Genomic DNA, 27,893 nt, shown 5'->3' on the forward strand with positions numbered 1-27,893 from the left:
GAAAGCAGAGGAGAACAGAAAGTGGGCCGAACTTGAATGAAGATGAAAGAGTCATGCCGAGTTCTTTGGGGTTACAAACTTTGTGCGAGGTCTTAGAGAAGGCATAATAAAAAGGGACAGAGCTAAGCATAGGGGGCTTCCTGGTTCGAGACGTCGCTAGAGACATGACTTCTAGGCCAGAGAGAGGGTTTCCAGAGGCTGCAGACGGAGCTCCCCGCTTCCAGCAGTTGCCAGAGAGGGGCTTCCCATTTCCAGTCTAGAGAGAGAGAGAGCTTCGAGTTGCCGAAAGGAGAAGTTCCAATTGCCGGAGAAAAGCTTCCAGCCCAGAGAGGGATCCCGGTTGGCAGTTGGCAGCAATTACAGTTTCTTAGAGGCGGGAGTTCAAACTACTTGAGACGGCAGTTGTTCAGGCATTTTCGGCGAGCCAAAGCAGAGGAGAAAAAGCGATGTAAATTATCCGAAGCAGCTTCGCTCGGAAGTTTTTCTTTTCACCGTGGGAGAACAACATTTTGCTGGTGCTGCATGAGTACCACAGGTCGCTGTTTACAGCCCACTATTTTTCCGATGACATATCGAGATCTGAGATGAAAGAATTGTCATAGAACTTTTAATGAAAGACTTTTGACCGAATGTGCGATATGAATGTGCCTTTGTAAGTTACGCACTTTTGTATATTCCCTCTTATAGTTGTTATAGAAGGACGTTTAAGATTTTTGTTTAATAGTGATAAGAAGTGTCCTTAAGAGAGTCAATTGGCATGTTGGAAATTGATATCAAATTTGTAAAAATAACTCTAACCTCTTTGCAAGTAAACTAGGAGTTTAATAAGTTGAATTTGTAAGCAGAGAGTTAAAGAGATTAATCAATGTTGAAGTAAAAAGGTTCTAATTTGTGCTAAAGATTTTTATAGGTGGATAGAGAAAGCAATCTTCCTATTGTATTCAATAGGGAGATTGAATTTAATTCATACTAATGTAAATAAAATGTGTTTTGATTTTTTTGTTAAAGGAGTGCTGGCTGATTGTTTATTTTTACAACTGCACTGTTCCTAAATAAAAAAAAATCGCACTTGTGAGCGGGAAACTAAGTGAGATAGCCGAAGCATAAAGTTAAATAAAAAATTAGACCACGACTATTTGTGTAAGGTTTTATTCAAGGAATTTGTGTTAGAGAGAGAAATCTGCTTGCCCGTATTATTGAGTTTTATGCTGATTAAATTATATTAGTGGTGCAGTCTAAATTAAATAAATTTTCTAGTATCTTAGGCATAAGACTCGTAGTGCGAAGGGTAGATAAACATAGTATTCAGTAGAGTAAATGAGAAAGGATAAGAGGGAAAAAGTGCATTAGAGTAAAGCTAAAAAGAATGAAGATAAAGAGATATTACATATATAGGCAGAAAAAATAATATATGTTTACAGAATCACAGACAGTAGGAGATATTACACGCCTATCATAGAGATATGACTTAATTATATGAATCATTCCCATTGGTATTCCAGTTGATATCAGTTTGTATAGCAAACCATAATGCCAAACCTTATCGACTGCACTGGCTATGTCAAGGAAAACAGCCCCAGTGCATTGCCGCCAGTTGAATCCCATGGTGACATATTCCACTATTCTGTATATCTGTTGCATGGTGCTGTGAAATTGATGGAACTCAAAATGCTCCTCAGGAAGAATGTTTAGCTTGTGTACTGATTCTTGGAGTCTGATAAGAATAACTTTCTCGGCAATTTTTCCCAGATTTGAGATGAGGCTGATTGGTCTGTAACTTTGAGGTAATCGCGGATCTTTTCCAGACTTATGGATTGGCATTATGTCAGCCAGCTTCAAGTGGGAAGGGAAATGTTTGTAGTGGAGGATGGAGTTTATTATGTTAGTCAGATGTGCAATAGCTGTACGAGGTAGTAGTTTTATCACCTTGTTGGTGATTCTGTCAGGTCCAGCAGCCTTTTGTTCTTTAACTTCTTGATTATATCATATATTTCTGCAGGTGATGTAGGTGCAATTTGACTGGAGCATGTGACAGAAGATTTGAGCGGACCTCTGACATGTCGATGGATCTTATATATGTGATTGAAGTCGAGGTGGTTATATAAGAGTTTACATTGCTTTTCTAAATTTTTTGCTATTGCTTTGGCTTTATCTGCATCAGTGTGGATGAGGCCAAGATCTGTTTGGAGAGGGTGAAGAGGTTTGTTTTTATTCTTGATCTTTCTGATTAGGTTCCATATGGAGTGGTTATCAGGAGAAATGGAAGTCAATTTTTCTTCCAAAAGTTGACTTCTATGAGCTGTAAGGGCATCTCTTACTGCAGAGTTGAGTCTTTAAGATTCGTTTGTCTTGAGATGCTCGAGTGTTGTGATCTCTTTCTTGCTTTGCTTTTCCACCTAATCAGGTTCATGATATCTTCTGGCAAATGGTTGGGTCAGAGGGTAGTTTGGAAATAGTAACTGGTGCACAGGCTGTGTTAATTTGTTTTGTTAGATCCTTTACAGCTATTTCAATTTCATCTTTCGATTTAATAAGGGACACGGGATCAATATATTTGGGGAGTACCTTGGACAACTTTTCCAATGGTATGAATGAGGGGAGGAAGAGTTTTTCTTGGTTTCCCAACTTTAATAGTATTGGATTGTGATCAGATGAAAGATTATTAAGTGTTACTATACTGTACTGGAGTCTTAGATTCTGTGGCATGACTATGTCCAATACATCAGCCCGACCATGTGTTGTGATAGGTAGGTTCAGTGGGACCTGCCACGACCACGTTGTTGGACCCTGTATAGTTTGCTAATATCTGTCCATTTTTATTGGTAGAACGGCTATTCCAGACAGGATGCTTAGCGTTGAAGTCGCAGGCCATGACAGGCTCCCTGTTGTCCAGTACGGAGTTCAGATCTGAGGAGAGTAATGTTTTTTGCAGAGGATTATATGCTGGATTTTTAGCTTACCAGCCGAGCTCGTGAGAATCTTTATGCCAGTAATCTCAAGATTATGGTAGGTGGGATATTTAGAGTGATGACTAATGTAATTCTTAATGAAAATAGCAGTGCTTCTGCCTCTATGGGACAATCTGTCTGTTCTGTACAGATGATATCGCTTAATTTTGGGATTGTCAGATGGTTTCAAATGGGTTTCGTTTAGCAAGCGTACATCCGGCTGATGTCTTTGGGTGAAGTCCTGGAGTTGCAACGTTTTATTTCTTAGTCCGCGTTCCACGCAATGATCCGTAATGAGTCTGGATTTAATTTATTCCGGTTCATCAGTGAGCACTGTGATGATGGTTTGAGTATATCCTTTAGGAATCTTTTAGTGGAGGATGGTGAGGAGTTGGATCTGCTAAAGTCCAGCAGCATATTTGCTAGAGAAGCAGTGATAATAGGTGTCAAATTAGAATGTGGTGCTGGTTGATCCTGTTCCTGGGTTGTCTTTTTAGTACGGACTACATCTGCATATGTCTTTGTCTGTTGTTGAGTTGGTCTTTTAAAGACCTCTGATTTCGGGAGATGGGTTTGTAAGCATTTGTTCTGATCTTTGGGGCTGTGGAGCTGTGGCCTCTGGCATAGGCCTGCTGGGGGAGGAAGAGAGTGGTTGTTTCCGATTGTCTGTTTTTTGGGTTTTGAATACAACCTCTATAGTTGGCTGTTTGAGGGTCGCCGCAGTTGGCTCATTTAGCCGGTGTGGTTTTTGGTTTTATGCAGGTGTTAGTGGGGTGACTCTTTGCACATTTCACACATTTGTACTCTGCTTTTCAGAGTCTCTGAGCATGACCAAATCTTTGACACCTATGGCATTGCCGAGTTGAAGCCTTCTTCCTCAGAAGCTCTGGGATGATTTGGAGTTCACATACTGCTCTAAGATCACAAATATTTTTATAAGCTTTATGGATCTCCACTAAAACCAAAGGCATAGGGGTTTTGTCCGCTTTGGTCATCCTACTGACCTTAATAGGCAGAAGGTCCCGGTGATGGAGGTCGGCCTCTATTTCATCAGTAGTTATATCTTCTGTAACACCCCGTAGGACCACCTTCAGATTTCTCTCCGAGCCAAGAGAGAAGGTGTGGTATTGTGTATTACTTGAATCCAGCTCTTTAGTTAGTTTTCTGAAATCTGTTACAGTAGCAGGCTGGATTTTGATGCCATCATCGATGTTTTTTTTAGGCTGAGATTTACTGTATTTGTAGGTTTGTCATAGTGGATCTTAAGTGTGTCCATTTTTTTCTTTTCCCGGAGGACAATCAGTTGCACCCTCTCTTTGGGCGAGGCCGAGGAATCGGAACTGGGAGTGTCTTCTTCCATACAAAAATCCATGAGAGGCTCTGCGTCGGTATTTCAAGTCACTTTAGGATTCTAATAAGTGGGGAGGTGGTCTCGCATTATGAGAATTTTTATTTCCATCTGAAGACCATCACAAACATCCATGCCCAGGCAGCATTCAAACAAGCAGCCTGTTGGTCGAGAGCGAATTCGCGAACTACTCGGCAATCAGGCCGGCATGGAAGGTAGGTCTGACAACCCCCCTTGATAAAATTAACATCTCCTCTACATCCTTCTAGTCAATCGCACTTTTTTTTGTTACCCATTTCTCTTCATTTCAAGAGAATAAATATTTATTTAAATTATGAATTCGCGAATTGTTCTAATAACATCAAGAAAAAAGGGTAAGTAGCTGTCGGTCGGTGACATTACTCGCCTTTTTAAATAATATTGCCACCAATACTGACGACGACTTAATACAGAGGGCGGATTATATTTATTCTGAAAAACACCTTAAGCATAAACGTTGACAAGCATACAAACAACGTTATTTTCACGCCAGAGTAAGTGCTAGTTTCTAGCATTTTAAAATTGGAAAAAGACTTAATGAGATCTGTATTCTGTAGTAAATAACGTTACTTGGAGTCTTTCAGATATTCCGAAAGTTACATAAACAACAAATGCAGTCTCAATTTTTATGCTCTCGAAAGCAAACAAGGAATTGCTTCACATAATGACGTCTTAACATTCATTAAATTATTCATTAAATGAGCAGACCCAGTGGTTGATAATCTGTCCAGCTGCATCTTTAAATCAACAAAATGCTTTGAAGTTTCCACGGGTCTCCAAAGAAAGACTTTTTTTTTTAATACCTTGAAAAAAAAAAAGAAAAAGAAAAGTAAAGTAAACACTCCCTTAATATCTCCCTTAATCTATGCGGATTTTTGGAGGATATTCTTCAACTTGAGTTACAGAACTTTTGATGAGCATAGTTTTAGAGCATGTGGTCAGAAGTTGACGGACAGCACCGTGCTTTTCGTTTTTATGATGAAGGACGCTCTTATGTTTAAAGGCAATGGGATTGGTTTGCTTATTTTAGTGCTCTTATTCAAGTCGCACTTGCGTTCTTTAGGTGTGTTGCGGTTATAACAGAGCGCAATGTCTGCTTTCGCTAATTATTTCCTCTCTTTCAGAAATAAGTGATGGTAGTTATTGCTAAACAACAGAACCATACGGCTATATATAATTACATAGGCAAAGTGGATATTAGATCTCACATTATTTCAAAGCCGAATGTTTGTTGTCCGGTCAATTTTGTGGAACTTTCATAGTTTCTACAAACATTCAGCTTTGAAAGGTTGTTGGTTCTAATATTCACTTTGCCTGCGAAACTGAACAATTCTTGATTGCACCGAACGAAATTTTATTGGGGAGTTAGGGAAAGAAATCTTCTCCTCACTCCCGTCTTTCCAACTGATTTTTATATTATCAATTTTTTGTGTGGCTCCCACAAACGAAAAGTTTCTGTAAACCTATAAAAAAAAAAAAAAAAAAAAAAAAAAAAAAAAAAAAAAAAACAGCTCACTCACGAGTGAGCTAATTTTTGTCTGTTTTTTTTTAAATTAATTATATATATATATATATATATATATATATATATATATATATATATATATATATATATAATTAATATATATATATATATATATATATATATATATATATATATATGTATATGTACAAAGTATTTTTACCTTGGGTATAAATATGTTAAAGATACCAAGCAATTTTAAACCTGGTTTTACTCCATTTCCCAAGTAAGCAAACAGACTAAAAGTCAAGTTTGCGCCTGCAATTGATGCAAGTCTAACTGATCCCACAGGTAGTGCAGAACCAGGGCAACTCGTGGCAAAGGTGGAACAAGCTCCGATCACTAATCTTAATATTTACCCTTAATGCCAAAACACATCTCCAAGAAGGGGATGTATGATGTTTTGTATTAAAGGCAAGGGGCCACTACCCAGACCGGTTTCGACCTTTATTGAGGTCTCGTCAGTGGGAGCTAGGCTATGAATACCAAGATTTAGTAATACAGAGCTTGTAAGTATTTCACCAAAACAAGTTATTTCACCAAAACAAGTTACCATAAGGTGTTTTAACCTTATTAAATAAAAATCTCTGGAGGAGATATAAATGTACAAAGTATTTTTACCTTGGGTATAAATATGTTAAAGATACCAAGCAATTTTAAACCTGGTTTTACTCCATTTCCCAAGTAAGCAAACAGACTAAAAGTCAAGTTTGCGCCTGCAATTGATGCAAGTCTAACTGATCCCACAGGTAGTGCAGAACCAGGGCAACTCGTGGCAAAGGTGGAACAAGCTCCGATCACTAATCTTAATATTTACCCTTAATGCCAAAACACATCTCCAAGAAGGGGATGTATGATGTTTTGTATTAAAGGCAAGGGGCCACTACCCAGACCGGTTTCGACCTTTATTGAGGTCTCGTCAGTGAGAGCTAGGTCGAAACCTTTTATGGCAGAGCGACAGTAATAAAAACAATCGTCACCCCAATGCTGATGCACACGGTCAATATCACAGGCATCACACTGGCACAAGAAAATAAATTATCAAAAGAACTCCTGGATTTCTTCTGGAATGGGAGAAAACGCGAAGTAAAGAAAGAATATCTACAACTCAAACAGGAAGAAGGGGGTTATGCTCTGCCCGATCACAGAAGCTTGCTACAAGCAAACACGTTCAAAACCGTACGGAAGGCCTTAAACTCCAACCACATTTCTGGCCTACTAATTAGATATTTTATAGGACTTTTCCTCCCCCTCTTTGGGATCACGGACTATGCTGGACCCCGCGCAAGGGGGGTGCCCAAGTGGTACCGTACAGTAGTGAAATCGATCACAACACTCAGAGACAGAGGAATAGCAATCCTCACACACAAACCCAAAGCAGTATACTGGGATTTCTTCCAACTTTCCAGGCGTGATACACCCAATCTTCGTACAAATAATGAAATTCTCTTCAGAAACATCAAAAATAGCTGGGGACAGCCTTTTCATCGGGATCTAGCCTGGAGAATAGCCTACGGGCGGCTCCCGGTGAAACAAATAATGAAATTCTCTTCAGAAACATCAAAAATAGCTGGGGACAGCCTTTTCATCGGGATCTAGCCTGGAGAATAGCTCCCGGTGAAACAGGTGAAATCCCGGTATGTACCTAACCCGTGCGACCCATTCTGCGATGTCTGCCGGGACGTGAAAACGGTGGACCACTTCTTTTATTTTTGCCCACCAGCCCAACGCATCTGGCGGAGACTCAGCACAGCATTGGGAATCCCCATGCTGACAGTAGAAGAGGTAGTACGACTACAATTCCCGCCACCAGTCCAAAAAACCCAAAAGTTCACTATCTTCCTAATCAATGTACTAAAATATCACATCTGGAAAGTACGGAAAAAATCCCAGGTACGAGACGCAAATTTAATGTATGCAAGAATAAGAAAAGGTTTCTTTTTCTACTTACACAAATTTCTTGCACAAGAAAGGCACTTACTAGGAGACTTTAAATTTGTGAATCAATACTGCAAACCACCGATGATATGCTTTCTTATACAGGGACGCATCAAGCCCTGTATATCTCTTTAGAACCCAAAAAAATCCACCATCCCCCCCACCTCAGGAAAAAGAATAACCACTGTTTCCCCTAGCCACAAAGCTTTCGCTGGCACGGTTTCTTTACTCCAAACAAGGGGGGGGGGGGGGAGCTGAGAACCCGGGCGGCGAAGGCTTACTGCGAGACGGTGCCGCTCCTCGTGAGCGGCATCTCCCGGGCCAGTCTCTTCCCCATTCTAAGTCCCAGTGGTAACAGGTATACAAGTTCCTCAGTAAGTTCCTATTCATTCCTACTTACCGGACCTTAAGTCCCGTTATTTTAGATTTAAAATAAATATTTAAACAAGTCCTATTATTTACATCCTGTTTTATAAAAAAAAAAAAAAAAAAAATATATATATATATATATATATATATATATTTACCTGGAATAAAAATAAGGATATCATATCTAGTAACATAAAAAGAACCTCCATTAATACTGGAGTAAATCATTACTTTAGATAAAATAATATGAGAACTATAGACAAAAGTCTATGTTTAACCTTTTCTGAACAGGTAAATTGAGATTATATGTTACAGACCAATTAGCCAATAAAGCTAAACAGGTTGACTGAGGCCTCTTTTTACCTCCTACTATCCTACTCTATCTTATATCATACTCCTCTTTTACTGTCTGCTGATCCTCAGCATGCTTTATTCTCCAAAGGCCAATGATGAGAGACATGAACTCCCATTCTACCTCAATAAAGGTCGAAACCGGTCTGGGTAGTGGCCCCTTGCCTTTAATACAAAACATCATACATCCCCTTCTTGGAGATGTGTTTTGGCATTAAGGGTAAATATTAAGATTAGTGATCGGAGCTTGTTCCACCTTTGCCACGAGTTGCCCTGGTTCTGCACTACCTGTGGGATCAGTTAGACTTGCATCAATTGCAGGCGCAAACTTGACTTTTAGTCTGTTTGCTTACTTGGGAAATGGAGTAAAACCAGGTTTAAAATTGCTTGGTATCTTTAACATATATCTTTAACATATATAGTTTCCGTATTTTAATTTATTTTTTACACTGTCTGGAAACCCTGTTTTAGAGACCAAACATGAAACTTTGTCAGGCCACTTCAGACTTCCAATAAGGGGGCGGTGTTCTCACACTGGGCGATTAATTTCATTTCATACCTAAAGACGGTCATAAACGTTCGTGCCGAAGGCGAGATTCGAACCTGCAGTTTGGTTGGAGAGCGGATTCGCTAACTGTTCAACCGATCAAGCTGGATCGAAATTATTTTATTGAAAGAATTTATTTATTTATTTATTTATTGAGATTTCATTGCAGGGATAAAAGTTATGATTATCTCCTTGTTTAAAATGTGGTACTTATTTCATTCTTTTCATTACAAGAGTTCGAGAAATACTCTCGCACACGTGACGATAGAAAAGTCTCACGTGTGCGAGACTTTTCTATCGTCATTTGGAGAGTAGCTGCAGACTGGGCAAAACAGAACATATTTTGTTTCACAATAAACACAAACGTTCAACATAACATCTTTATCAACTTTAATAAAAACTTCTTTTTTCGTCCTCGAAAGAATGACAACATCTTATTTGATGGATATAGCGCATTGTGCAGTGCTCTTGTCTGCCATGATTAAAGACAATTATGTTGTTCTGCAATTTAACGTAGGTATCATACCTGTGGCAGGTTAAGGTATCTTTAAAAATGGAGAGTCTTGGACGAGTACATATTTTGGATGGCAGATACGGGTTGCCTAATTTTTCGGGCCGTGCTTAACTAACTGCAGAAATAAGCTGTGTGCATATTCAAAAATGCGCAGCTTATTTGGTGCTTGTCGTTAATGCTTGTAGAGTTTTATTGCAAATACTTCGCTCATTTTCCGTGCCTGAAGGAACGCCTTGCTTTCGAACCTTTGAAACGTACACAGCGCATCATAAACGGAATATAATAATAATAATAATAATAATAATAATAATAATAATAATTATTATTATTATATTATTATTACGTGTCGACACATCCACGGAGACATGAGGACTCATTCTGAGGAAACGTCGCACTGTTATGCCATCCACCAACCACCATGGTATTTTTGTCTGTGGAGTGCGTGTGTTCTCCTCGCTGATTAGCCTGCATGCTGGATAAAAATCCCTAGTTTCCAAGATGAAAAAATTCTGCTATCTCATCAGCAGATAGTCTAAATTTTAATTTCAGAAACCTTCACATAAATATTCCTCTCGTCACGACGAGAATCGAACTCAGAGTTTCTCACGTTAAAAAAAAAAAAATAATAATATATATGTATTTTTAAATTAAATAATAAAAAATATATATATATATATATACAGTAAAACCCCGAAGTTACGCGGTAGGTGAGACCAACAAAAAGCGCGTAAGTTGAATTCGCGTAACTCGGGGTATAATTTTGCATGTCATTTATATATACAAACATACAAATGGGACCAAAGGTTTACAAAATTCTTAAAAAATATAATATGATTATATTTTTTAAGAAATATAATCATAATTGTAGTTTTTCGTACATAAAAAAAAGAAAGTTATTTCGATGTCGATGGTTTCATAAAATCTAATAGATTCGTTTGACGACATAATGTCTTTTTCTTGTCACGCAAAATTTCTTCATAGAAAGCTAATGATTTTTTTTATTGCTTGCCTTGTGGCTACAAATCGTTTCTCATTAGAATCTATGTCCTCCAAAATCTGTAAATCTTTCTTTTATAATTGTTCTTACTGTGGATTCCTGTAGATCGAACTTCTTTGCTAGCTCACAAATTTTCATTCCGCCTTCAAAATCCTTAATAATGCTGAGTTTTGTTTCCAAAGTCAATGTTTTTCTTTTCTTGCTAGCTCTAGAAGAATCGGACTTACTTCTTTTGGATGCCATTATTATTTTTTATGTGATAAAATTTTTATCAAGAACATAACATTAAACAATCGCAAGGTTTGTAGACTATAAAAATCGTGTATGAATGGAGACCGCGCGAAAACACGTCAGTGCTTGTTCACAGCATGTGCGACACTGGCGAATGCGGCCGGCACCTGAAAGATACGACTAGTGGTGAGGCGGGACGGGAATACGTACATATAAGAAACCACGTAACTCCGGATTCGCGTAAGTCGGGGTATAACTATATATATATGTGAAAAGTTTTTTACCTTGGGGATAATATATATAGATTAAGGATATATTAAGGATACCAAGTAATTTTATAAATAAACTTGGTTTTTCTACTCCTTCTCGCAAGTAAGCAAAACAGTTAAGTTTGCGCCTGAACGTAGTTCAAGTCTAAAGGCAGTGCAAACCAGGGCAACTCGTTGTAAAGGTAGGTAAAGCTCTGATCACTATTCTTAGTATTTCCCATAATGTAAAACACATCTCACTAAGAGATATATATATACTGTTATATATACTGTTATACATTATGGGTGGGGATGGGTCACTACCCAGATCGGTTTCAACCTTTTTTGGGTAGCTAGACCCTGAAATACCAATATTTTTAGAGCATTATCAATTTTACCTATACGAGTTGCTACAAGGTGCTTTTACCTTGAATAAGAAACTCTGGATGAGATAAAGAAGTGAAAAGTTTTTTACCTTGGGGATAATATATATTAAGGATACCAAGTAATTTTATAAACTTGGTTTTTTTTTTTCACCCCTTCTCTCAAGTAAGCAAAACAGTTAGGTTTGAAGGAGTAGAAAAACCAAGTTTATAAAATTACTTCGTATCTTTAATATATATTATCCCCAAGGTAAAACACTTTTCACATCTTTATCTCATCCAGAGTTTCTTATTCAAAGTAAAAGCACCTTGCAGCGACTTGTATAGGCAAAGTTGATAAGACTCTGTATTACTAAAAATCTTGGTATTTCAGGGTCTAGCTACTCACTAAGGAGATCTCAAAAAAGGTTGAAACCGGTCTGGGTAGGACCCCCCCCCCCACACACACACACCCATAATGTATAACAGTATACATCTCTTAGTGAGATGTGTTTTATTTTACATTATGGGAAATACTAAGAATAGTGATCAGAGCTTTACCTACCTTTACAACGAGTTGCCCTGGTGTTGCACTACCTTTAGACTTGAGCTACTTTCAGGCGCAAACTTAACTGTTTTGCTTACTTGGGAGAAGGAGTAGAAAAACCAAGTGTATAAAATTACTTGGTCTCATTAATCATTTATATATATATATATATATATATCAGGTGAGGCAAGCGGATATTTTGAGGTAGTTCTTCTATAAATTAAAATTTAATACAATTAAATTTTTTATTTTATTCACTATTCGCTTGATGTTTGGTTCGAGGTGAATTTAGCACTCCTGTAAAATTGGCGACTTTTGTCTGTTTTATTATGTTTTTTCATTAGAAAATTTATTTTTATAGTATATTGCTATAGATTTTAGTGTTTGTAATGTATTTGGTATTATATAACGTATTTTTATTAAGATATTTCAATAATAAGTATAATTTTAAAATGGCGGCAAACGTGCACAAGAAAAGTAATGCTAAAAATAGCTCTGTAGGCGAGAACAAGAAGGCTAACGAGGTTATTGGTGTTATGGAGGAGGATAATGAATTAACCTCCAAAATAGTAAAAGCAGGTCATCAGAGAAACGACTCGAGAATTACAAAAAAGTCGAGAGGAGTTTAAATGAGCATAAGAAGAAAATGAAAATTAAACAGCAAAATAAGAAACAGCCAAGCAAGGAAACAGGTAAGGCAGGAAGTGACGAAATCAGGTAAGTGACGTTGTTAGTAAAAAGAAAGACGTTATTTGGTATGGGACTCTATAATAAAACATGCCATTGATGAGGGAGTTATAACTTCGAGTTTTCCTGGAGCGAAAGTTATATAAAGGAGAGTTCAAAAACGGAAAAGAAAAGTAAATGAGATTGTAATTGTAGTAGGTACAAACGACTTAACTAGCGATAAGTTCAGTATGAGAAAGGACATGAAAAGGTTGTTGAATGAGGCGAGAGTGAGAAAGTGAAAATCGTCAGTATTTTACCTCGAAGTCATTAGAGAAGAATAAAACCGCAAGTTGTCCAATTGTGTCAGGCAAACTGCAGACAAGAGTATACAAAAGAACAAACAGGTAGATTATTATGTCTGTACACGAATGCTAGGAGTATCAGAAACAAAGGGGTAGAGTTTGTTGCCTTATGCAGTATGTTGGGACCTCAGATTGTAGGCATTAGTGAGACCTGGCTATCAGAATTAAACATACTAACTGGTATCGAGTGTAAAGGGTATAGTATTTTTAGGAAGAATAGAGAGGCTGGGGCATGCTGCTAATGATATCGGATGACTTGAATCCAGTTAGAGTTGAGACCTATGATTGTATTACTGCTACTAACAGTATTTCATGTGGCAGTAAGTTTGAAGCCATGTGAGGTGGAATCTAACAAGATCAAATACATAGCGGGGTATTGTTACAGACCTGGTGGATCGGTTGCTAGTGATGAAGAAATGCATCACAAAACAGACAAGATGAGCGCGTAAGGAGTATTCATAATGGAAAACTTTAATTATCCAAATACTGATTGGGTAGCAGTAGAATCTCATGAGAAGAATGAAAATACATATATTGAGCTGTTACGCGGCAACTTCCTCAAGCAGCATGCGACAGAAGGAACTCGAGGTCAAAGAGTGTTAGATTTGATTATAGTGTGAGAGGACGTTTCATTTAAAGATGTAACTATTCTGCCTCCGGTTGGTGACAGTTATCATGCGGTACTCACTTAGGAAGTGACCAAGTTTAGAATGTTCCATTCAGAAAAAGGTTACCTGCTGAACTACAAAGCAGGAAATTATGACCAAGTGAGGAGTATTCTGAGTTCAGTGGGATGAGATCGGTTGATGGATGGGAAAAATATCGACAGTGCATGGGAAGCGATTAAACAATACTTAAATGATGCGATATCAGAGTGTGTCCCGAGAGTTCGAAGAATAAATAGGGCGGGAGTCAAATGGATGTGTAATCTTATTAAGCAAGAGATTCATAAGGAAAGATGATGTGGAAGGAATACCATGTGCATTATGAAAATTATAAGAAGCAGGCTAGAACAGTCACAACTGTTATATGGAAAGCAAAATCCGAATATGAAAAGAAACTGGTTCTGCATGCTAAAGACAACCCACAAATATTCTATCGATATGGTGCAAGTAAAAGAAGGAATGAATATAAAAGAATAACTCTTCTAAATGCAGATGGCGTGAGGGTTACAGATGCAGAAGAGGTTGTTCAAATAAGGAGTACCCATTTTGTTAAAAGCTATCAAACTGGTGTACGCGACATTGAGCTCACTGTTACCACTTCACTGGATGAAGAAACTCAGGTGTATGAGTACGAGGTATTAGAACTGTTCCGTAAAACTAAATGAGAATTCAGCAATTGGGACTGATGGGATATCAGCACGTGTGCTAAAAGAGTGTTCAGCTAAAATGGCTATTCCTTTGACCAGGCTATTTAATATCAGTCTCAGAACAGGAAAGATTCCGCAGGAGTGGAAGGAATGTATAGTAATTCCATTGCATAAGAATTGTGCAAAGACCGGTGCATCCAACTATCGACCAATTAGTATCTCAGGAGTGGTGGTAAAGATTTTAGAAAAAATGGTTAGGGCTCGCATTCAGAAATGAGTTGGCAGTGAATCCCTACTTTGCAATGAGCAACATTGGTTTACTAAGGGAAAGTCCTGTTTTAGCAACTTGCTCACATTCTGTAACGATGTGGTCTTCAATCTTTTTTAATTGCGTACCCCGAAGACATGAAAGGAATTGATTGAGCAAAAATCTATTGTAATAAGTATTATAAAGAGGAAATATGCCTTGTATCATCATATATAATTAAAAACGCTAGATATTTTTACACATTATTTTTATTATTAACAGCTTACAAACATACTTATTACAATATTTAATGTGAACAATGGCCTTGCATTTCTTTCATAATTTCTTGAAATTCTGGTTTGATGACTTCTGATACTGCGATACGAAGGTCTGGTTCCAAGTTTAATTTATTTCGATATTTGATTTTAATACCTGTCATTGCAAAAAATGATACCTCACATAAATAAGTAGAACCAAACGGTAGGAGTGCATCGTTTGCTGTGTTTACTAAATTGCTATACTCCGACTTCAGTCCCATCCACCAATTATGAAGAGATTTCTTTTGAAATTCGTTTTTCAAAGTTGTGTTATATCTAATGTCAATTAATTGCTCTAAGTATTATAAAGAGGAAATATGCCTTGTATCATCATATATAATTAAAAACGCTAGATATTTTTACACATTATTTTTATTATTAACAGCTTACAAACATACTTATTACAATATTTAATGTGAACAATGGCCTTGCATTTCTTTCATAATTTCTTGAAATTCTGGTTTGATGACTTCTGATACTGCGATACGAAGGTCTGGTTCCAAGTTTAATTTATTTCGATATTTGATTTTAATACCTGTCATTGCAAAAAATGATACCTCACATAAATAAGTAGAACCAAACGGTAGGAGTGCATCGTTTGCTGTGTTTACTAAATTGCTATACTCCGACTTCAGTCCCATCCACCAATTATGAAGAGATTTCTTTTGAAATTCGTTTTTCAAAGTTGTGTTATATCTAATGTCAATTAATTGCTCTAAGTATTATAAAGAGGAAATATGCCTTGTATCATCATATATAATTAAAAACGCTAGATATTTTTACACATTATTTTTATTATTAACAGCTTACAAACATACTTATTACAATATTTAATGTGAACAATGGCCTTGCATTTCTTTCATAATTTCTTGAAATTCTGGTTTGATGACTTCTGATACTGCGATACGAAGGTCTGGTTCCAAGTTTAATTTATTTCGATATTTGATTTTAATACCTGTCATTGCAAAAAATGATACCTCACATAAATAAGTAGAACCAAACGGTAGGAGTGCATCGTTTGCTGTGTTTACTAAATTGCTATACTCCGACTTCAGTCCCATCCACCAATTATGAAGAGATTTCTTTTGAAATTCGTTTTTCAAAGTTGTGTTATATCTAATGTCAATTAATTGCTCTTGAAAAATAATCGGAAGGTGGTCAATTTTTACATTTTCTGCAAATGGGTATAAAATCCATTGAAATTCTTCGCCATGAAGATCTGTGAATAAGTTAGAAAAATATGTCTCTAAACTTTTTAAATGTGCAGATATTAGACTTTTTGTTTGTTTTACATTTACAGTATTTTCTGTAACGAAATCAGATAAAGATGGAAACATTTCTAAACATCCCTTTTCAAATTTCTCTCTCCACAACACCATTTTCTTTCGAAATGCAGTTATTTTCTCATTCATTGTTAAAATGCTACCTTTTCCTTGAAGAGACAAATTAGGCATGTTTACTTTTTCAAAAATATCAGCTAGGTAGCATAGTATTAATAACCACTTATCGTCATTGAAAATATCTGCAAATTTCTTATCTTTATCCAGTAGGAAAATGCGTAACTCATCTTTTAGTTCTACAACTCTCTTAAGCACTTTTCCTCGAGATAACCAACGAACCTACGTGTGGTATAGAAGATTTTCGTGGATACTGCCCATCTCTTGACATAGTACTGTAAATATTTTACTATTCAAAGGCCTCGTTTTTTATAAAATTAACTATATTGATAACATCCTGCAGTATTTTGTGTATATCAGGCTACATTGTTTTTGCCGCAATAGCTTGCCTGTGGTAATACAATGAATGAATTTGACATGTGGGCTATTTCAGTTACTTTTCCTTTGAATCCTTTCTTTGTACCAATTAAAGCAGCTGCTCCATCGCTAGTTATGCTGAAACAGTTTTTCCACAAAATATTGTTTTTAACAAAGAAGTTATTTACTGTTGAGAAGATATCTTCCCCTGTACATCTTTCCTGAAGTGCCTCACAAAAAAGTAGTTCTTCGTGTAATTCATTATTAAAATAATATCTAGTAAATACCAATAGCTGAGACACGTTGGCAACATCTGGGCTTTCATCAAGCTGTATAGCAAATTTTCCATTGAGTCATTTGTTTTAATAGTTGCTTCTTTAAATTATCTGCAATGATTTCTACACGTCTACCAATAGTATTTGCTGATAAGGGAATACATTTTAGTTTATCTGCATATTCTTTTCCATGGATTATTTCTACCATTTTTATGGCGGTTGGACGTACAAGTGTTTCCCCAATGGTGTGTGGCTTTTGGTCTTTTGCAATTAAGAATGCAACCTCAAGAGATGCCTCCAAATATTTATCATTAATTTTAGTGAATTTTCTTAAGTTGTTGGATTGAGAATTATAACATATTTCAAAGAATTGTAAAGATTTGTTCAGGATGTTTTGTTTTTAACTGTTTTACTAATACTGATGGTTTCATACTTCCATTACATAGCGTCTCATGACAAAATACACATGTAAGACGAGGTTCATTGTTGACTATCGTCGATGTAAATCCCCATTTCAAGTAGTCTTCTTGATAATTTCGAACTTTCTTGGGCAAGGTTTTGTTAAGTTTCAGATTAATGTTTTTATCCCTTAATTTGACTGCTAACGAACTTGTTTGAATAGAAGAGTCAATCCTATTTTCTTGTTGTTCATCTGATGTAGAAGTACTATCATAATTATCTTCAATTCGCGGTTTATTTGGAGGAAATTTTTTTAACCATTTATCCATTTTGTGAGGGTTAATTTGTAAAATTTAAATATAATTCATTTACTATTGATGATATCAAACACTTTTAAAAAATGTAAGCAATTTTGATAATATTAATTCACTATTTCTAGTGTAAAGCACAAAAAGGCGTTGGAATTGCACAGAAACAATATATACTAAAAAATCGTTAAACTTACTACTAATAGTCAAATAATTAATACAACTGTGGTGTCATCTGTAGATAGCAGGATAACTAAGCAATTTTCCTTCTCTAGTTGGGCTTGTCAACACTAGGATGCTCTACAAACAATGGCAATGATAGGAAGTAAGAGATTTACTGCCTAGTTTTAAAAAAAAAACATGACAGTTTTTGCCATGGACGATTATGTGTGCAAAGTCGCCCAGTGTGCGCTACTCGCAAATTTAAGTTTACAGGATCTTTATAACGTCTTTGTCTATATTAGATATATGTTTAATTGATGAAAGAAAGTAATATTCTTTATCTTTAATTAATTACTTAATTTTATTCCTATCAATACAAAACTTTTTTTGATGTACCCCCATGTATCGACTCACCTACCCCCTGGGGTACGCGTACCACACTTTGGAGACCACTGAATTAGACAATGGGAATGGATACACCATGATACTTTTGCTAAGGCTTTTGACAGAATACAGCATGGTAGACCGTTGCATAATTTGGAGAATATGGGTTTAGATTATAAAATATTAACTTGGATAAGAGTATGGAGACTGACATATCAAAAAGTGGTATATTGGGGATGTGAGTCTGCAAGATTTAAGATTTAACCAGTGGTGTACCACAAGGATCAGTGATTGGTCTACTGTTATTCAATCTATACACCAATGTGGGAAGTATTTGACAAGCGACATACAGCTATTTGCTGATGATGATGCAAGGATAGGTAAGGTAATTAGGAATGCTGCTGATATGCAGCACTTGCAGAATGATTTGAATAGGCTGGAATTATGGGCATGGGAAAATGGATATCAGTTCAATGTCAGTAAATGTAAAGTCATTCACTTCGGCGTGATTAGATATCCAATGTTGTATTATATTGGTGGGATTATGTTTGAAGAAACTGATGAGGCTAGGGATCTTGGAGTGTTAGTAGATTGGAAGTTGAAATTCAGGGGTCATGAAGCAAAGATTGCAAATACAACTAAAAAAATATTTGCAATGCTGAAACGAACGTTCACATGTAAAGATAAGGATGTCATTTTGCCTCTTTACAAAGCCTTGATAAGACTTCGCTTGGACTATTGTGTGCAGGTCTGGTCTCCTTATTTCCGTTGTGATTCTGATACAGTGGTGAGAGTGCAAAGGACAGTTTTGAAAATCGTATCAGGACTGTGGAATACTGATCATGAATATTTATTGAGAATTTGTAGACTGCAGACACTGGAAAACAGGAGAAATAGAGGTGATAAGATTGAGAGCTATAAACTTCTAAAATACAGATTTCAGTAGATGGAATTTTTCAATTTATGGAGGGTGGGGAAAGGCAAGAGGGCAGGCTTCCTTGGAAACTGAGAATGAAAATTGAGCCACTGAGAAGGGGGTGAGGGCTAGATTTTTCTTTCATAGGGTGGCGCGTGATTGGAATGGATTGTCATTGGATGTTGTGAGCGCAAGCAGTGTGAATGAATTTAAGAATAAGTATGATAGCTGATGACTGGTGTATGTATCCAACTATCGATGAGTCCCCGATTCCTGGAAGTCTGTCTTATAATAATAATAATAATAATAATAATTTACCCTTTAATTCATTTAAGTAGCTACTATAAAGATAACATTACTTATCATTAATATTTTGTTCCAATAAGAATTAACAGTCATTGTAATCAAAATAGTGAATTTTATTGTCATTGAATATAATTTTCAATTTTTTGAGGAAATCAACCCACTCCCCCTACCGTGACAGTTGATGTCCCATTTCTTTCTTTTACCCCCAATTATGGGCACCTATTTTATATGCAATGTACATTTTTATGAACGATAATAAACAAATTACAAACATGAACTCAAAATATCGTTAAATTTAAAAAACAAAAGAACTTTTCCAAAAGTGTGCCTACTTATGGATCGTAGGCTATGTCAGATCACACTGATTCCTCCATTCCAATGACAAGTGAAAGCTGTGAAGAATACATTATATTATTAATTCTGGTTTCGGCCTTGGCCTTCTTTCAAAAGTCCATTTAAAGTTTTTGTACAATTTGTAGTTAATGGAAATTGATTCAATTCCCCGTGGAACGAAACAGTTTAATCCAACGAAGAAATATTATTTGAAATGCAATTTTGCGTATACGAAACTCTACATTAGCGGCGTAACACTGTTAACCTTTGAGAAGAGGAGCGTGTATTCCTGAAAGTACTCAAGAGAGTCACGCTTTACGTACTTAAAATAATATCGTTGCGGTCTCACTCTAATTTTGATTAAAGTGATCAGTGGATACTTTCATGCCGCATTTATATAGAAACAGTTTCTTCACAGTCTGATCTACATAAAAGAGAAGAAATTTCAAGCTCAGCTTCAGTGTACCCGGTCAGTAATTATTCAAAATAACGTGTTTTAAATAGGGTTCCCATAATGTTTTACTAAAATCTGGGACATTCTGAAATTTTTACTTAAAAAACCCGGGACATTTTGTAAAAAAACGGGACATGTTAAAAATTAAGGAAACCAAAAATAAAACTATTATATATGTTGCACTTTAAATTAAATACTGCTATGAACATAAATTAACATTAAATCTATTTAAAAAAGGATTATTAATCGCAAACATTTTAATTAGAAAAATATTTATCAGATTTATGGACCTGTTCAAGAATTTTTTTTTTCCTTTTGATCTTTGATCATAGAACTCAGCACAAGGGAAATTCTTAAAATATGTCTTTACAATGATTAAAGCTTTTACTGTCTCAATTTTAAGTCAGTTTATGTTTCACCTGTCCAGAACGCATTTATTAATGAAAAAACACGTTCAACAGCTGCATTAGTTCCTGGCAGTGCTAAACAAAAACTAACTAGGCATTTAATACTCCCAGAATTTATACCCTGCTTTGTAAAATGAGCAAACATTTCACACCATTTATCACTGACACTTTGATCCTTTTGTTCATTCCGCACTTCAAATTACTTTCACAATATTTTTTTACACATACAAACTCATCAAATAAGTCCTCATGCATTCACAGTGAAACTTGGTGACACTGTCTGCATGAATATGTAGTTTCTTGTATGTTCTTCCAAGTCACAGGATCCTTTCCCTTCAAATTAATCCAATCCATAGACTGAAATGATGTATACCACTCCTGAATATATTCAATACAGGTGCCGTAGAAATCTACTGCATAGCTTTCAAACTTTTCACTGTTATGTGTCCTTCTTTTTATAATTCTTGCAACTGTTTTCTCACAGTAGTTGTAAGAAACTTTTCTGCCTTCCTACAATTTAACCTTTCCACCAGTTTGTTTGTTTCATCCTTCACTTCAATTACTGTTATATCTTGCTTTTCAATACATTTAATGGTATCATAAAATGTTTTTAACTGGCTGGCAAGGAAATGAAGGAGTGTAATTGAAAGTGGATTTTCAAAGAAATTTTTGAGACTGATAGGACATTTGTCAATACAAAGAAAATACGACTTCAATGACAGGAACATGTGAATAACCCTCTGGATTGCAGGCAAAAGAGAGAGCCATCTTGCCTTGCTGCTACCCAAAACGGTTTTATACTCTGTGTTTGTGAATCCACAAAATGATTTAAGTTCCTCAACTCGTACACAATATATGTGGAAATGTTGATAAATCTTGTTAATTATTAACTGAAGATCGATAGGTAAGCAATCTGAAGCACTGTGCACAGCATTATGTATCATATGTGCAGGGCAACCAATTCCAATTAAATTGTTCACAGTGTTCTCTTGCATTTTGAAGTACAGATTATCCTTTCCCTTTTTTCCACCAAAGTTTGTATTTGTATTATCTGCTAATATAGCAATAACCTTTTTCAGGAGATCTAACTTCTGTAATACTTCCAACACACAAGAAAATAAAAATTGTGAAGTTTCACCACCTAAATTAACGAACTCCAACACATTCACCTTCATACCTTTTTCTGGATGATAGTATCTAATGACCAGAGGCACTAATTTCATGTCAAAGTGGTTTGATGAATCAATTAGTACTGATATAAAACGTACTTCTTTTAGCTCTTCTTCAATCTGCTTTGTCGCTAATGGCGCAATAACAATTGATTATTATTGCCTTGCACTTTGTTTGCGAACACCTGAATTTATTGTTGAAAATTTTTTTACGATGGTTGTTGTGCAGTCCATGGAGTTAAAGCTGTGGTTATGCACCGCTGTGTGATACACGAAGGTTGCTTCCTGCACTGCCAGTGATAACTCTTTTCCCCTTTCACTCTTGGTTTTCACAATTAAAAAAATTATTTATACTGCAGTTGGAAGCCTTACTTCGAACAGCAGCTTTATGTTTTTTCGTTTTCACGTGGTTGACTACTTCTGACCCACCACCATGCGAAATGCAAAATTTACAGTTACATAAAGTACATGCCACATTTTCATCTACTCTCTTCTAATATTATCATTAATACTACACTTACGTTTCGGCATTATAGGGGTAGAAAACGATGCAAATTATAACTCGCAAAGTACTGATCAAGTAAGATACTGTTATAAGAGAAGCATAGGAAAAAAGAACATCACCATTAGTTACTATTAGTTATTATTTGTTAATTATATTATTTATAATACTAATGATTATTATTATAAATAAAATTTATTATTATCAACATTGTAATTGGTACTAAAAACGATATAAAATCAGTTTATCCATTTTTTCCTGAAGGACACTTAAAAAAACGGGACTTGGAATTAACTCGGGATATTTTTATAAAAAACGGGACTGTCCCGGGAAAAACAGGACGAATGGGAACCCTAGTCTTAAAGCGAGTTTTGTATCGTTTTTTTACAATTCCGCTAAACATGAAACAAACAGAGAAACGCATTTTTTTATTCATTTATTTGCGAAATAAATGTATTTATTTCGATGTATTCGAAATTTATTAACAAGTCATTTTTAAATCAAATCAAATAATAAATACGATGTATTTATTTGATTTGATGACGTTACTGGGATCACGTGAGAATGCTTCTTTCTCGTTTTAAGCATGTTGCGTTTGGAATATTCCAATGTAAAAATTGTCCGTTCTTTTGGTTTACTGATGATCTTATATTTGGTTTGCAATTTTTACTGATTTTACTGGCTTTGTCAGTATATTAATAAATATATTAGACTCACAAAGAATATTAAATTGATATGTTCTCTCCATTCTGATCCTTTTATTATTATTAATTCGTTTATTGGTTGTAACTTTATATAGAATATATATATATTCCACTTTTTGTTATGCACTGTTTTAACTATTTATTAATATTTTTAATTTTTGTTTCACGCGTATTGGTTAAACTACTGGTTTTTAGATAATATTGTATTAACAAAATATGAAAGTAACGTAAAGACCCCACACTTCTTCATATTTTTGTTGAATTTAAACAATGCTGTTGAATTAAACATAAATAAATAAAAAACTTTCTATATTAATGCTACAATGTTAGTTATATTCCAGTATAAGAAGGAGAGGTGATATGATACAGGTAGTTACATGATTGACACCGGGGGGGGGTTCGTTTGGTTGAACGGGGGAGGAGGGAGGACGGAGGGGGAATCCCTAGAATTTACGAAAGGAAGCTGTGAGAAAGAGGGTGCGAAGTGGTTTCTTTGCATGGAGGGTGGTTGAACTATGGAATGCATTGCCTAATGAAGTGGATGAGTTCAAGGAGTAGTATAATAGACTTTAGGTTGTCTGGAAAGGCCTCCCACGATGAAATTTGTGACTCCATGGAGGCCTCATTCATAATAATAACATGGATAGCTTTTAGAGTTTTTTTTTTTTGTGTGTGTGTGTGTGTGTGTGTGTGTGTGTGTGTGTGTGTGTGCGCGCGCGCGCGCGCCTTTGATTGGCATATTTTCACTCTTACCGGTTCTAATAATTTTCCAATTTAGTTTACATCATTTTTTTTTTCTTCAGTTACCATTTTTATTGATATTTCCCTATTAAATTTATAATGCATCTGTTGCTGTGACTTTTACTTTTTTTTTACTTTTACTGGGGCTCCGAGCATCGACTAGAACACTAATCTTCACGAAAACATTTGGAACGGAGGCTCACAACATGGGTTTCTATGGTAGGACCTCAATATGCAAGCCCCACATTACCTGAACTAACATTCAGCGTCGTCTTCAGTGGTGCAAAGAGAGCGTGTACCGTGGGACGCGGAAGCTTGGAAAACTGTGTTATGGAGTGAGGAACACGCTACATCCTCTACCGAGCAGATGAATGGTGTGAGTGTGGCAGATGTCCGGTGAACGTCTCTTACCAGAGTGCGTAACCACAGCTATTTGGAGTGTCGGGTGAGGTCAGGGGACGTCCAGACAATCTAGGATCCACAACAGTCCAGGGCTTCATTCTTCATTAAGAAGAATGGTTCAGTATTCCCATTGATCGCTATCGTACGCGTGTGTGTGTGTGCCTCCGTAGCACAAATTGAAGAACGACGGTGTATTGCGACCTTCGCTTGGAGAAGAACTGAGTTTGATTCTCGTCGTGATAAGAGCAATCTTTATATGGACTTTTCCAATTGAAGGTGATTTAGCCGATCTCATACGGAGACAGCTGGGTCCCCCCCCCCGGGAACTCCGGTTTATCATCCGGCATACATGTAAATCTGCCAAGAAAACACAAGTAGTTTACAGACAATAAATACCTGTTGGTGGCGATGTTGCGGATAGTAGTGTGTAGATGGAGGGTGAGTTGGGGGGGGGCTATTAAATGAGTCTTTGGACATCAGAGATATAACGGAATTGTCATAAAAATAAGAATCATAGAATGTGTCCACTGAATTTCAACTCGTCTCCCCCTCCTTCTTGCAATACAGCTCAACCGCAAACAGATATGAGTATTTTGTTGGCGGGGCTCTATTGCGGAAAGTGAAGGTCTTGTTTCCTAATACCAATATCTAGCATAAAGTTACGCTGAAGCGGTATCCCTGCTCTTCCGTCCAAACTCTCATAAAATTTAAATCTCGTTGAAGGACCATAACATCATCATTATCTATAATGAATTTTGCAAACTAGGGCCTGGTATAAAGCTGTGAATAAAAGGTTAATATCTTGTTTGAACCACCTGTGATTCTGATTTCAGTTGTCACATTTCAGTAGACAGACCTTAATGAAGTACGGCTCATTCATTTCAGGTTCCACAATTTTGCAGACCTCTTCTGCTTGAGTCACGATTACACTTTAATTATACTAAAATCGTTCTTCATTCAAATGTAAGAAGATTGTATTTATAATTATTAATAGTTTTATTAATTAATTTTATTTATCAATAAAAACAAACTATATATCATGCTTGTATGAAGCCTGTTAGCGCTTTATATTTAAGTAAAGTTATATATCATGCATTTCATTTAGTTAAATTGAATATACTCTAAAATATATTTCGTAGGAAATATATTTTAGAGTAAAATAACTGTGGGTGGGACTTCTGTTGTTATTGAATGACAAGCAGTTCCGATGAGATCAAGCTGAATAGTGATGTGACCCATATACCCTTCCCCCCTCCCTCTCTCTCACCACACACACACACACACACACACACACACACTGATACATTAGGAAAACCCTGGATAATAATGCCCCGGTTGATGAATTTCTAAACTCGCCCAATCTTCTTCTACACTCCTTATCTTCGCAAATTACCTTACCTTACATTGTGGAACTCTCTCCCCAAGAAAATCTTCCATAAGTCCCGCACACATATTTAAAAATTAAAATAAAAGTAGAGGGGTAGTAACTGGAAATTTGCATACCGCTTCGAAAGTTCTTACTAGGGTGTTTATTTTATTAAAAATAAAATACTACTAATAATAAAAACTTGGCGTTCTTTATGCAAAGTATCCGCTTAAAAACAAAACAAAACAAAACAACAACAACAAAAAACGTTTTCTGCTTTCTTAGCACCCAGATTTTTTTTTTTTTTAAAGCTGATGTAAAATGAACTATGTATCTCGCTGATAGTTATTTACTCATACTGCGATTAAAGACTTAAGAATACAAAATAAGTTATTTATTCATTCTCTGCAAGTATCAAGATATTTGAAATGGAACCAATCTCAACACATCAGTATTTTCCAAACAGTACTTAATCTTCGGACAATGTCATTTTAATTCGGTTTTCACTTTCGTATGAAAAGAAATAAAAAAAAAAAGAGAAAGAAAAAAAAGCGACTTACACATTCCAAGAGGACCTTGATTACCTCCGCTTGGCCTTGTATTGCGGCGTGCATCAGTACAGTAAGTCCTTGCCAGTCTTGAATGTTGGGGTCGGCGCCAGCATTCAGAAAAAGTTGCACAAACTTCACGCAGCTCTTTACGTTGTCCACGTGCGTAGTAGTGTAGATCAAAGGAGTCTGACCTCTGTGATTACGACTATTCAACTCAATACCCGCCTCCACCAGCAACAAAGTCTGACGGTGCCGACAATGACGGATCGCTTCGAAAAGAGCATAATGTGTTGGAGATCTCCCCGGTTCCTGTGTTACCGAAGGAGGACCTGACATCGATGAAAGATTTGGGCCAAATGCAACTGTATGTTTCATCCGTTTGAAGTTACCACTTTCAGGGAAATGAAATGGGTAAATCAATTTTCTTTTTTTAATCCAATGTCAGAAAATTTGCAGGAAATACTACACGAGTAAAATGTCAAGATTTGAATTGCTGTCAGAATGATAAATAATAGTAACTGCAATACAAACTAAATTGCAAGCGGGACATTTCTAAACTTACATGAACGTGAATAATTTTTTTTTTTCATTAGGACATGTGCTAATACTAATACTAATATCATGAAAAAGCAGTTGCATCACGTGCCTAGAGTCATGTGGTAACTTTAATAATATTTCAATCCATCTTAGTTCGTATGATTAAAAAAAAAAAATACGCGCACAACAGAAGTGCTTACTAAAACCGTCCAGAAATTATCACTTTCGCTGAATCTGATTTCTGAATCTATACTGCACAGCACTTAGGGTGCTTCACTCTCGACTGATCCTAAGCACCTGCACTTCTTGACAGCAAGCAGAACAACCGAGGTGCTCCATAGCGATCACGATTAGTAGCGCATGCGCTAATCGTGCACATTACGTTGTATGGTTATCCAAGAGCTACTGTCGTTCTTGTTCTCTGAAACAAATTGTAATAACTGTTGCGAAACGACCTTGAAAATATCATCAAGTAGAGTGCAACTGATATAAATAACAACCACATATTCGAGTAATTACATTCCCACAGTGGACTGTTAAGCACTGCTGCAGTAATTCCACAGTAATTTATAAAATGTCATCAGAAATCGGATACAAATACAGGTAACCCTCTTATAACGCGGATGTTAGGTTCCACAGAAATGCCGCCTTATATAAATCGCGTTATGCGAGACCCAGATTACATAGAAAAAGTAGGGTTACTTTCCGAAATCGTTTTTTTTTTTAAATTATATAAACAACCATGACATACCCAACAAAAAAAAATATTTTTATTTAAGTTAAGGGATTTACATCCCATATTGTTTCATAGCCGAATAAGAAACTCAAAGAGTTTCATGCCGAATATAGTAAATACATAAAGTTCGGCGAGTCCAAGCGTAAGCAAATACCTGGATAGTGCAACACATAACCCATTTGGTAGTACAAACTGAGGCAACTCATGGTAAGGGTGGAGCAAGCTCCGATCACTCTTCTTGATATTTCCCCATAATGTGAAACCCAGCTCCTAGGAGCTGTATTACTGTTCTACATTATGAGTGAGAGAAGGTCACTACCCAGACCGGTTTCAACCTTTATTGAGGTCTCATCAGTGAGTAGGTAGATCTAGAAATACCAAGTTTGTAGCAAACAGAACTTACATATACCCTACTATGAGAATTGCCAAGAAGGTGTCCTAGTAAATTATTAATTATATGAAGAGCCAAAGGCGACATAAACTTATTTAAGTCAAGAGTCAGTTGTAACACTATCCAGGTATTTGCTTACGCTTGGACTCGCCGAACTTTATATATTTACTATATTCGGCATGAAACTCTTTGAGTTTCTTATTCGGCTGTGAAACGATATGGGATGTA

At 36.3% G+C, this 27,893-nt stretch overlaps 1 protein-coding gene across 1 annotated transcript in view; it reads right to left on the reverse strand.

The window, feature by feature from the left end:
- The window catches only part of LOC150101256 (uncharacterized), a 63,503-nt gene extending 36,627 nt beyond the window's left edge, over positions 1-26,876 (reverse strand). The window contains exon 1 of the mRNA XM_090401849.1: positions 26,011-26,876. Within this exon, the coding sequence (XP_090257975.1) occupies positions 26,011-26,376 (366 nt within the window). The 5' untranslated portion in view covers positions 26,377-26,876. The remainder of the gene's footprint in view (positions 1-26,010) is intronic.
- Between the last annotated feature and the right edge of the window lie 1,017 nt (positions 26,877-27,893).

This window comes from Typopeltis vanoorti, chromosome 12 (genome assembly GCF_054136105.1).
Source record: "Typopeltis vanoorti isolate ZY-2024b chromosome 12, IOZ_Tvanoo_1.0, whole genome shotgun sequence".
In the NCBI taxonomy this organism is placed as follows: domain Eukaryota; kingdom Metazoa; phylum Arthropoda; class Arachnida; order Uropygi; family Thelyphonidae; genus Typopeltis; species Typopeltis vanoorti.